This window comes from Paramacrobiotus metropolitanus, unplaced genomic scaffold (assembly GCF_019649055.1).
Source record: "Paramacrobiotus metropolitanus isolate TYO unplaced genomic scaffold, Prichtersi_v1.0 Parri_scaffold0000054, whole genome shotgun sequence".
NCBI classification, from domain to species: domain Eukaryota; kingdom Metazoa; phylum Tardigrada; class Eutardigrada; order Parachela; family Macrobiotidae; genus Paramacrobiotus; species Paramacrobiotus metropolitanus.
In genome coordinates, this window is record NW_026570274.1 from 514,931 (window position 1) to 526,628 (window position 11,698).

Genomic DNA, 11,698 nt, shown 5'->3' on the forward strand with positions numbered 1-11,698 from the left:
TATTGTGAAGTAGTAGTAACGTAAATAAGTAATACAATAACCGGTAGTTGTATAGTACGAGTATATCGATTCTATTATAAGATCGCACAACGTACAGGATTTACTATACATGTACGCCTGCAAGAAATACCGTAGTGGTACAAAAACTAATTTACTAATAAGAATTTACATATACGCGCATGTATTATCAGCAAGAACTGCTAAATGTTACAAATGATATGCATGGTACCACGTAAATGCTAATTATTGCGAACTGGTACCTGGCCGACCATGCTTGCGTCAAGTACTGTAATACCACACAACTCATTGCCACTAGGACATCCAACTTCAGACCTTGAAATACATCGTTCAAAATTTAAGCAAAAACTGGGAAAAATGCCGGTCTTGTCAAGTGTCATACGCAGTAACTGATCGCGTGAACTGAAAACCGCAAACGCTAGCTGAAATAACGCTTGAAAATGCTTGAAACAGATTGGCGCATGAACGCTTTTTGGTGTTGCAGCAGTCGCGTTTCCACACGTTTTGTTGAAAATATGTATTCCAAAAGCTTCCTGGTTTTTCTCTTGGCCGGTGTGGCTCTGGTTGCAGCCAGGCGCGGAGGACCAACAAACAAGCACCACCACGAAAACATCCAGTAAGGTTACCGTGACCTTTACATACCGGTAGCCTTTAACCGAGTAAATAATCTGCTTGTCTTCGAAAGGAAAATCAAGGAGCACTTCAGCAAAAACAATCTACACGGTGCCAAATGGGTACCAGCGGAGAACGAGTTCACCGGCATGGACCCCAGCGAACTGAAGAAGCTGTGCGGAACTAGACGCCCAACGAAGGAATCCACGGCTAGTGATCCTCATTTGGCAGCAGCTCCGTCCGTCAAGCGGGTGGCCCTGCCGCCCAGTTTTGATGTACGGAGCAAATGGCCCGGCTGCGTCAGTATGCAAGAGATCCGCGATCAAGGTCACTGTGGTTCGTGCTGGGTAAGCGCTTTTCGATAGCTGCGCACTGTGGAATGTGTGCACGTTTATCGGAGCCGGTGTTGCATGATCATGGTGAATTACAGGCGCATGCTGGAGCATCGGCACTGTCGGACCGCTACTGTATTGCCAGTGGTAGTGCTAATTCCTACCGGAAGTTGTCGGTGCAGGATTTGATTCTGTGCAGTGGAGGAGACAATCAGAACTGGTGGTGAGTATTATCGCTCCTAGTATGTATATAGATAATCAGTATCAGTACAAGTGCATACATAATGTGCATTCGTCAAAGATTCGCATGTTAGAGTTCAGGCAGCTGCTGATTTAGCCTTACGAAAATGATAGCTCGTCAAAATTTAAAGTAGTTTAATACTACATAATTAAATTCTTTCTTGGGAGAGTTTTATTTGATTTTGGTATCTTGTTTTTATAACGATGCCAATGTACAGCTGTAATGCCAGTTTTACTTCTGTAAAATGCAACTGGATAATATTTACAAAACATACTTAAAAACGTTTTTAAAAGAAATATTTGAAAACAGAATAAAAACAGAACCTTGGGATCGTGTCAATAAATGAAGTAAATAAACTAAATGAAGTAAATAATGAAGTCCCTTGGACTTGTACGCATTCAGTTTTGCTTGCTCTGTAAAAAAGTATAAAAACTGTATGTACACGTAAACGTGCAAACTGTCCTACATATTATATTGTAAACTATCGAAGTATCCCCGTATTCTCAGTGACGGAAATGACCCCCGCGTCCCATACGCCATGGCGGTTAGTACCGGTATTGTGACGGGTGGTGATTATCAAAGCTCCGCGGCTGATCAGGGATGTATGCCGTATGTCTCCTACACAACCGACGCCTCCAGCGCCACTTCCACTAGTCAGTGCACCAAAACCTGCGCCAACACCGCCATTAACTACAGCCAAAATAAAACCTACGGTCAGCCGATTTCTTGCAGCATCGTTGCTGCTTGGCAGTCGTATATTTATATGAAACGCTGACTCAACAAACTCTTCATGTCTAACAGGTTCTTCGTGGTATGCGTTGGGGAACAACTTCGCCAACAACTCCGGCGGAGCAGCCGCATCCATCGCCACCACCGATACGGTCATCCATCAAATCCAGTATGAACTGCAGACTAACGGCCCAATGACCGTCGCCATTGACGTTTACGATGATTTCTTCGCGTACCAATCCGGTCAGTTAGCGTCGTCAGCCTCAAGGCAAATAGTTAGTCGCGTGACCTTTAGGAGTATATAGCACGTCATTAGCATAGTTAGATTAATATTCCGTTAATTCTCTTCAAGTTCTCTGTTCAGTAATCAGCTGCGTGACCTTTAGGAGTGTATCAGCACGTAACCGGCAACTACTCCGGCGGACACGCCATGAAACTCATCGGCTGGGGAACGGAAAACGGCACCGACTACTGGCTGATCGCCAACTCGTGGGGTTACAAGTGGGGCATCAACGGCACCGTGAAATTCCTGCGCGGCACGAATCACCTCGGCATCGAAGACTATATTGTGGCTGGGTTGGTCAGCCCCACCGCGACGGCGCCCATTCAAAACATTCCCTGTGACACGAACGGATGTCAAGGCCGGGTGCGCTACGCCATGACCTCGACTAATATCTGCTCGCAACAATACTGTGCATGCAGCTACCAGAACGGTCTGTGGAATCCGTCGAAGAACGCGTACGACTGGGTGAATGTCACCGCGCCCAAGGTGTTCACGTGTTCAGCCGGGCAGGCGTTTGATTCGTCAGCCAGTGTCTTGGGTTGCGCCAGTACCAGCACCATTGTGGCATGCGGTGGCACCGCTTCTTCTGCGACGAATGCGCCGGCTACCATGACACCGTCGACAACGGTGACAACGACACACGCGACCACGCCCACCACGCCGGCGACCAATGCCAACACGTCACCTAACAGTAACAGCAATAGTAATCCCAGTTCTCCGCCTAGCAGCCCCGCTCCACCCCCGTCCACCACCCAACAACCGGCACCCCTTGGTGGTCGCCCCACCGGCGGATTCGACTGGTGTGACCGCACCTTCTGCGGTAATAAGACCAACGGAAACTACGCCACCGCGCCCTGCAGTATGAACTACTGCAGCTGCTCCAATGGGAACGGGCAGTGGTTAGGTTGCGGCGGGGGAACGGTGTTCGACGGGAATATTCACTCGTGTGTGAACACGAACCCGACGTACTGTGGGCAGAAACCGCCGCAGAGCGGTGCTCCCCCGCCGACCAACACGGCGCCGGCACCGGCTCCGCAGGCGACGGCCAGTCTGTGCAATGTCGCCAATTGTCAACTGCGGGATTTACCGAATAACTGGTGGTTCTCCCTGGGACAGTGCAGTCAATACTGGTGCTACTGCGATAAGGGGATGCAGCCGACGACCGCGATGGGGGCTCGTCTGCAGACATGCCCGTCTGGCCAGTTGTTCGACTTCCGGTCGGAGATCAGTAACTGCAAGTCGGTTGGTCAGATCCCATACTGTTAGCTAATTCGACCAAGACATTTGCAGTAAGAAAAGCTCAAAATACAGTGCTCTGTAGCATGCACGTGTGTCTTTTCTAGTTAAAACTTTCCATCTGACAACGTAAATAAATCTATCATCGATTTTAATTAAAATATTGACACAGAAGTTATTATTAGCCCACAAAACTATTTCTGTATATTGTTGAATCACGATACAAGCGGCATGTCTGTTACGTTAAGTTATTTGACTAACAAGTAACAACTGCGGAAGGTCAGTCATAATATGAAATATGTTATGGTAGTAAAGCCTCTTCCCGCGTGATAACTGAAACATAGAGAAATCTGGAATCATATCTGCACACTATATAACAACAACAACAACAAACAGAAAACACTCTGTACCAAAGTACTCTGTACGCGTTCAAAAACGCAACAAATCTAAAACTCAAACTTATTTTTATCTACTCAGCGACTACAACATCCAGTGTCTAATCAGCTAATAAACGGTTCTGGGCAACCAAAAGTCTGGCAGGAAGAACTGGTTCAAGAATACGCCCACATTACGAAAATGATAACACCATTGCTGGGAACGCGAGGAAACCGGAACAATTAAAAAAAACCAATCCATTTAACATGTATGTGGGTCACTGTTTCACATCATTCCAGTAGGCAGTTCAGCAGTCATTTCAATCTGCAGTGTTAAGGAGAAGTCAGCAGGGTTGACGTAGCCGTTCGCCGGATCCAATAATTCCTCGAAATACAAACCTTCATGAATGATGAGTAACCGAGAATTCAGCGCGAAAACTCTCACCTCCATAAAGATATATTTCAGCAATCCCCAGCGAGAAGTTTGCTTGCAATACAGGCGGGAAAACGCTACAAAGTTGAAGAATACTGGATTGCCTGATGTTACGATAACCGTACGGGAACTAAGGGAAGCATACTTTTCTTGATCGGTGCAGTTCCAGCTTTCCATGGCAGGAGGCGCAGTTCTGCATGAACTTGACAGTTCCAAGTTGCCGACTTGGGAGGGTTGTAACACCACAAGTAGAAGCCAAAAGCCGTCGGTGCACTGTCTGTATCGTTCTTGACGTAGATGCACCTGTAATACGACGCACTGCAATGGCTTCCACCTTCGCCCACTTCAAAGTTTCGGCCTCGTCTACGGCTACCGCCTCACCAGAGCAGGTTCCTAAGTGTAATGCGATCGCTGGGCGCATACGGTTCCCCCGGAACCACCTTCCGGACATCCGGAATGGTGAAGTTAATGACACCCACAGCCCGAACATCTAAAGATGGCCGAAAGTTGAAACAATGCCCAAAACATGGGTGAAATTTCTAGTGTACACATAAACAAAACTAACTTTGTCGGGGGTCCGTACGGAACGGTAGCTGCGGTTTGATTGCGGCGTTCTTGTGGTGGAAGATGTCCCGTTCTTCCGATTTCAGCAACAAACCCCTCTGAATACAAAAACCCGCATTACCATATTCCGTAATACTGTAATATATATTCCGGCGGTGAACTGTTTCGGCCTATGTAATGTTAGTAGGCCAGCACAAACCAGTCTTAATAGGAGGCAATTACATCATCTCTTGTCAGTGGCTTAATGTTCAAATATAGAATAAACGTCAGTGTGACGGCCGTACCTTGACAGGCCCATCCAGCAGCTCACCACTAGTCAAGAGGGGAAAACGAATAAGAAACAGCGTCTGGCCCAATATCTCACGCCGACTGGCGGCAGAAGAGTCCAAGTTCCTTCGTGTGCACATGTTCTCAGCCCACCTGCCACAAACGATACAAGCCGCGGTTAGCGTGCTCACTGTTTTCAATGGGCTCCGTTCTACATCTATGAATCAGTTGAGGAGGACTGCAGATATTCGTCTTACTTATCCACCGACAACCAAATTCTATCTTCACTGGCGGTCAACGTATCCCGCTGCAGAATAGTGCGCAGTGCCTCGTGTCCAATCGCACTGAACTGCTCCGATTCCCAAATTAACTTCGGTGATTCATCAATGAGGTATAAACACTCCTCCAGGATACTCGGCGCCACACTATCGTAGTGAACCGCCTATGCAACAATCATTATATTGTATAGTAGAGTCACTGGAGTGCATGGTAACCCAAGTTCTGATAAAACCCACGTCATCCAGAATATCCAGGCAATTGCTGATTGTGAGATCCTTCAGGACGAAATCAGTACACATGGCAACCAGTAATGGCAGATCGTACTTGTCCGCGCAGCCCAACGTGGGGAAAACGTTATCCTTGGTGAGGGTCTGAACGGCATCGGTGTAGATAAAACTGCACAATGGGTTGTTGTTGGTCATGTACGGAATTCACTCCAAAGGCCACGAAATACCGTAGCAGTAACGACAGATATTTACCTGAGCATGTTAGAAAAGGCTTCGGGAAGAACGTCGGGAATGCTGATGGGTGCTTTGCGCTTATCGGGCAGACTTCCATAGAACATGGTATGGAATACAGGACTGCGACCCATTATGACCCTGCATGACGACAATGACAAGCTACAACTGCAAAGTGCAAAGCAGCCAAATGGATGTGGCGCTCATGGGAGAGGTCTGACGAGTGCAGATTTATGTCTGACGAACCGCCATCGATGGATCGATGGAGAACTCACCTATGGGCAGGAAAAATCTTCACAGCGCCATAATCACGTCCTACTCGGAACCGAACATCGCTGGTGTCTTCACACAGCAGCAGATTCTTTGCATAGTCGCCAAGCTTCGCCATCTTCGTGCTACCTTCCGCATCCGATGATTGTGCTGTACTTTGCCGTTTTTGCGACATATAGCGGCAGTCGGCAGGGAGTGTGAACATTCAGATTACAGTCGATCGGGATCCCGTACTTGTTGCGCAGCTGGAAGTACTTAAACAATAGACGTCTCAGGTTTCAGAGCAATCAAAAACGCTTGCATTAAAACCAGTTGTCTCTATCAGCGAGAAATTTAAAAATCGCGAGAGCGTGACAAGGTACTTAATAACTGTAAAATCCTTGTTCGTCTTGCTGCTAAGTTTCACGGTTCACTGACGTCTGCCTCTCACCCGTTGGCGGGGGCTTGGCACGCTATACTAACGCAAGGCGGAACTGCCGCGTGAGTAGGCTAGGCAATTCTTCTTAATCTTAACTAACGTCTAACCACTTTAAAGCACCATCATAAGAGTATATACTTCTATATGTAGTTCTGAACCAGAATCACATTGTGCCTCGATATTTGGTGGACATACTAAGTGGACGTTTGAAAAAGGTAGAAATCTTCCTTAAATAGATCTTTTAAAAGATCTTCAGCAACCACCTCTCGGCGGTCGTCGAACGACCAGATGCGACTGGTATGCCGGGTGGCCGCACCTTAATCGGCGGCAACAAGAACAATGGGATTTACGCCACCAAGCCGTGTAGCATGAATTACTGCAGTTCTCCAGTGGAGACGTAATGTGGTTGGATTTCGGGCTGGAATACGGTGTTCGATAGGAATATCCACACGTGTGCAACAATGAACCCGACGTACTGTGGGCAGAGACCGCCACAGAGTGGTGCGCCCTCGTCGACCAACACGGCGCCGGCACCCGGAGCCGGCGACGGCCAGTCTGTGCAACGTCGCCAACTGTTAACTGCGGGATTTACCGAATAACTGGTGGTTCTCCCTGGGACAGTGCAGTCAGTACTGGTGCTACTGCGATCAGGGGATGCAGCCGACGATGGTGGCTCGCGTGCAGACATGCCAGTTGTTCGACTTCCGATCGGAGATCAGCAACTTTAGTCGGTCGGTCAGATACAGTACCATTCTGTTAGTTAATTGACCAAGACATTTACAGTAAATAAAATTCACAATACACTTATATGATGCATGCAATGATGATGCACGTGCTTTTCGAGTTAAAACAAGTTTCCGTCTGACAACCTCAGTAACTCTAGTATCATGGATTTCAATTAAAATGTTGAAACACTAATTATTATTAGCGCACCAAACTACTTCTGTATATTGCTTAATCACTTTGCAAGCGATGCTCTGCTACATTGAACTTGTTATACTTACTCGTAGCAACAAAGGGGCAGAAGGTCAGTCATAAATCTCATAATATGAAATATGTCGGTGTAGACATTTGTAGTTAAGCCGGTAGCCGCGTGATAACTGGAAAATATATAAATTTAGAAAACATACAGTATCTGTAGCGTATACAACAACAACAAACAAAAATACCATAAACACTCTGTACGCATTCAAAAACGCAATAATCTGTAATTCAAACTTATTCTGTCGACTCAACGACTAAAACATCCAGTATCTAATCAGATAACAAACGACTAACAATCGAACTGGCAAGAAGAACTGGTTCGAAATTCGCCTAAACTACGAAAACGATAACTCCATTTCGGGACACATGAGAATACTCGGAACTCTGTCTGCTCTTGTGCCGTAGTAATAAGAATAAATAATAGTAATAATAATTAATTAAAACCGCCAATCTATTTAACATGTACGCGGGGTCATCATTTCACATCATTCCAGTAGGAAGTTCAGCAGTCATTTCGATTTGCAGTTTCAAGGAGAAGTCAGCAGGGTTGACGTAGCCGTTCGCCGGATCCAACAATTCCTTGAAATACAAACCTGTGTAAAATAATGAGTTAACTCGAGAATTCAGCAAGAAAAGACCTCACCGCCGCAGAGATATATTTCGGGAATCCCCAGTTAGAAATTCCCTGGCAAAACAGATGGGCAAGCGCTACAAAGTAAAACAATATCGACTTGCCTGGTGTTAGGGTAACCTTATATGGAAGCATACTTCTCTTGACTGGTGCCGTTTCCTTTTTCCATGGCAGTAGGCGCAGTTCTGCATGAATTTGACAGTTCCATGTTGCCGATTGCGGGCGGCTGGTACAAATCAAATAGTAGCCCAAAGTCGGAGACGCATCGTCTGTTTCCTGTTTGATGTAGATGCACCTGCAATATACGATGCAGTGCAAACTGTGCAATGGCTTCTCTGTCTTCGCAAACGTCAGATTTTGTGTTCATTACGAGTCTACGGCAACCTCCTCACCAGAGCAGGCCCCTAACCGTAATGGGAGCACTAGCCAAGTACGTCTTCGGCAGCTTCCTGACATCCGGAATCGTAAGGCTAATAAGGCTATTAGCGCGGGAATCTAGGATGGCCAAAACAAATGTCTATAACATGATTGAAATTTCCAAAATCGGCATAAACGGGCTAACTTTGTCGGGGCTCCGTGCGGAACGGCAGCTGGGGTTTGATGGTACCGTACTTGTAATGGAAGATGTCTAGTTCTTCCGCTGGCAGCAACAAACCGCTCTGAATAAAACCACATATAACTACTTCGGCATTTCTCAACGACCGGTTACCGTTACTTTACATTTTAAACAACTGGTCACCAGCACCAGGTGGCGTTTTCATGATAATAAACTGGCGATAGCATTTGAAATAACGTGTTCAATGGACGTAAAATTTGATTTTACTACAACAGCAGCTATATCCGGTTTTTTTACCTACAGGAGAAGGGTGGTCAAAGAACAAAGATCAAGATAACCGGATATTCAAAAACATATGTACTAAATTTACCGGTTATTAAGAAACAGGAAGTATTCACCCAGCCCATATTACTTAACTCTGGTGGCTCAATTTTACCGGCTACGTCAGACAAACTGGCCGTGAGCCAATCTCAACAGACAACTATTTAGCCCTTACCAGCGATTTTAAGTCTTACTCAAATCGAAAACATAAAAATTGGTGCGAAGGTCATACCCTGACAGGCCCATCCACCAGTTTGTAATTAGTCAGGAGCGGAAAGCGAACGAGAAGCAGCGTCTGGCCCAGTATCTTACGCCGATTGGCGGCGGAAGCGTCCAAATTCCTCTGTGTGCACATGTTTGCCGCCCACCTGCCACAAACGATACAAGCCGCAGTTGGTGTAGAGCAGATACTCATTACTGTATCTGACTGAGTATCTGCACAATTTAAGGCCAAAATCATGGTCGCCCGCTGCCATACCCAGAATTCCGTGGGAAACGACGCAGTGCACTCAGAACACAGTCATTACAAAGTCGCAACATCCGTGCTCCAAATGCGTGCAGAAGGCTGGGTATGACAGCGTCCCAGCGCGCGACCATTTAGTCCTTAACTGTAGAAGAGGAATGCAAAAATGGTCTTACTTATCAACCGACGAGCAAATTATATCTTCATTGGCGGTCAACGTGTCCCGCTGGAGAATGATGCGCAGTGCCACCTCTCCAATCGCATTGAACTGCTCCGATTCCCAGATTAATTTTGGTGATTCATCAATGAGGGATAAGCATTTCTCCAGGATACTCGGCGCAACGCTATCGTAATGGACCGCCTACGCAACAGTCAACATAGTGTTATAAGGTGGAGTGTAAACCCAAATCGCAAAAAAACCCACGTCATCCAGAATATCCAGGCAGTTATGGATGTTGAGGTCCTTCAGGACGAAGTCAGTACACATGGCTACCAATAATGGTAGATCGTACTTGTCCGCGCAGCCAAGTGTGGGGAAAACATTATCCTTGGAGAGGGTCTCCACGGAATCGGTGTAGATATAGCTGCACAAATGGTTGTGTTGTCAAAATATGTGTTATTCAATGCAAGAAACGAAATACCATTCCCTGATAGACGTGCTTACCTGAGCATGTTAGAGAAGGCTTCGGGAAGAACGTCGGGAATGGTGATTTGACCTTTGCGCGTTTCGGGCAGACTTCCATAGAACATCGTATGGAATACAGGGCTGCGCCCCATTATGACCCTGCGACCCCATAACGACACTGCGAAGTTGCAATTGCCGAGCAAAGGATCTGGAGATTATGGACGAGAACTGAGGATCGCACGAACTGCAATCCCAGATGGAGAACTCACCTGTGGGCTGGAAAAATCTTCACTGCGCCATAATCACGGCCCACTCGGAACCGAACATCGCTAGTGTCTTTACAGAGCAGCAGATGCTTTGCATAGTCGCCAACCTTCGCCACCTTGGTGCGACTTTCCGCGTCCGATGATGATGATGATGCTGTATTTTGCCGTTTTTGCGACATAGCTGCAGTCGGCAGGGAATGTGAACCTTCAGATCACAGTCACTGGGGGGCCTACAGCGCAGTTAGAAGTAAACAGCAGAGGCTTCTGAAGTCTGAGCGATCGAAAACGCTAGTTGTCCTTATCAGCGAGAATTTCCAAATCAGGGCAACATTTTACCGTGTCAAGGTAAAATCCAAACTGCCAGCGCTCTACGTCTTCATGGTTCACTTCCGTTTGCCACTCACCCGTTGGCGGTGGGCTCGTCACGCTAACGTAACGCAAGGCATAACTGCCACGGCAGCAGGCACTTAAAACGGTACACAGATTTTTTTCTTACTCGTTATTCTTAGCCAGTAAGTAATTTTAAGCATCATACAGTTATTCGTACCACCAAGAACTAAGTAAGTACTTGGTACCACTCAAAAACACCATTATACATAGTTGATAATTCTAATTTCTTAGCCAGCTGATTGTGCATTACTATTTGATGTCCATGATAAGTGGTCGTTTAAATATGGATTTTATGGTAGAAATCCAAATTAAATACGGTACGATAGTGATTTTCTAGAAGATATTCAGCAACCACCTGTAGACGGTCGTCGAACGGGCGGATTCGACTGGTGTGACCGCGCCCTGTAGTACTGCTTTTATTCCAATGGGATGTGGTTGGGTTGTGCATGAAGATGGTGTTCAACGGGAATATCCACACGTGTGTGACCACGAACCCCACGTACTGTGGCCAGAAACAGCCACAGAGCGGTGCGGTTCCACCGACCAATACGGCGCCTCGACCGGCTCCGCAGGCGATGTGCAACGTCGCCGGCCGCCAAGTTGCCAACTACGGGATTTACCGAACAACTAGTAGTTCTCGTTGAGGCAGTGCAGTCAGTACTGGTGCTGTTGTGAAAAGGTGATGCAGGCGTCGATGGGGGCTCGCCGGCAGACCTGTCCAATGATGTCCATCTAGGCAGATGTTACGGTCGGAGATCCGCAACTGCAAGTCGGTCGGTCAGATACCATAGGATTGTCAATCTGAGGATTCTGATTTCTGACCAAAACTAAACGTCACATGCACTTGTGTGTTTGAGCCATCCGACAACATACTGTAATTATTGATCTTAATCTCTTAATCCAAATGTATGAGATCAACCCACTACTCGTAGATCGTAGTTACTACAT

At 46.7% G+C, this 11,698-nt stretch overlaps 3 protein-coding genes across 4 annotated transcripts; 1 reads left to right on the forward strand and 2 right to left on the reverse strand.

Moving 5' to 3' along the window:
* Nucleotides 1-475: 475 nt before the first annotated feature.
* On the forward strand, nt 476-3,784 carry LOC129592594 (uncharacterized). The gene is made up of 6 exons (XM_055488667.1): nt 476-634; nt 704-977; nt 1,061-1,185; nt 1,711-1,916; nt 2,005-2,175; nt 2,319-3,784. The coding sequence occupies exons 1-6, from the start codon at nt 480-482 to the stop codon at nt 3,479-3,481; spliced, it is 2,094 nt and encodes a 697-aa protein (XP_055344642.1). The 5' UTR covers nt 476-479; the 3' UTR covers nt 3,482-3,784.
* On the reverse strand, nt 3,686-6,461 carry LOC129592595 (BTB/POZ domain-containing protein 3-like). Its single transcript, XM_055488668.1, has 10 exons — nt 6,102-6,461; nt 5,848-5,967; nt 5,605-5,764; nt 5,347-5,531; nt 5,107-5,242; nt 4,824-4,920; nt 4,640-4,748; nt 4,404-4,561; nt 4,271-4,335; nt 3,686-4,210 (listed from the first exon to the last, which is right to left on the reverse strand). Exons 1-10 carry the CDS (start codon nt 6,299-6,301, stop codon nt 4,112-4,114), a joined length of 1,329 nt encoding a protein of 442 aa, XP_055344643.1. The 5' UTR covers nt 6,302-6,461; the 3' UTR covers nt 3,686-4,111.
* A 1,242-nt stretch (nt 6,462-7,703) lies between these two features.
* On the reverse strand, nt 7,704-10,689 carry LOC129592688 (BTB/POZ domain-containing protein 3-like). Of its 2 annotated transcripts, none has more exons than XM_055488785.1 (10): nt 10,364-10,689; nt 10,134-10,253; nt 9,894-10,053; nt 9,646-9,830; nt 9,239-9,374; nt 8,692-8,788; nt 8,522-8,624; nt 8,267-8,424; nt 8,142-8,206; nt 7,704-8,077 (listed from the first exon to the last, which is right to left on the reverse strand). In XM_055488785.1, the coding sequence occupies exons 1-10, from the start codon at nt 10,537-10,539 to the stop codon at nt 7,979-7,981; spliced, it is 1,299 nt and encodes a 432-aa protein (XP_055344760.1). In that variant the 5' UTR covers nt 10,540-10,689; the 3' UTR covers nt 7,704-7,978. The 2 variants fall into 2 exon arrangements, with proteins under 2 accessions (XP_055344760.1, XP_055344761.1); XM_055488786.1 differs by having other exon boundaries at nt 10,134-10,272; nt 10,364-10,501.
* Nucleotides 10,690-11,698: the final 1,009 nt, after the last annotated feature.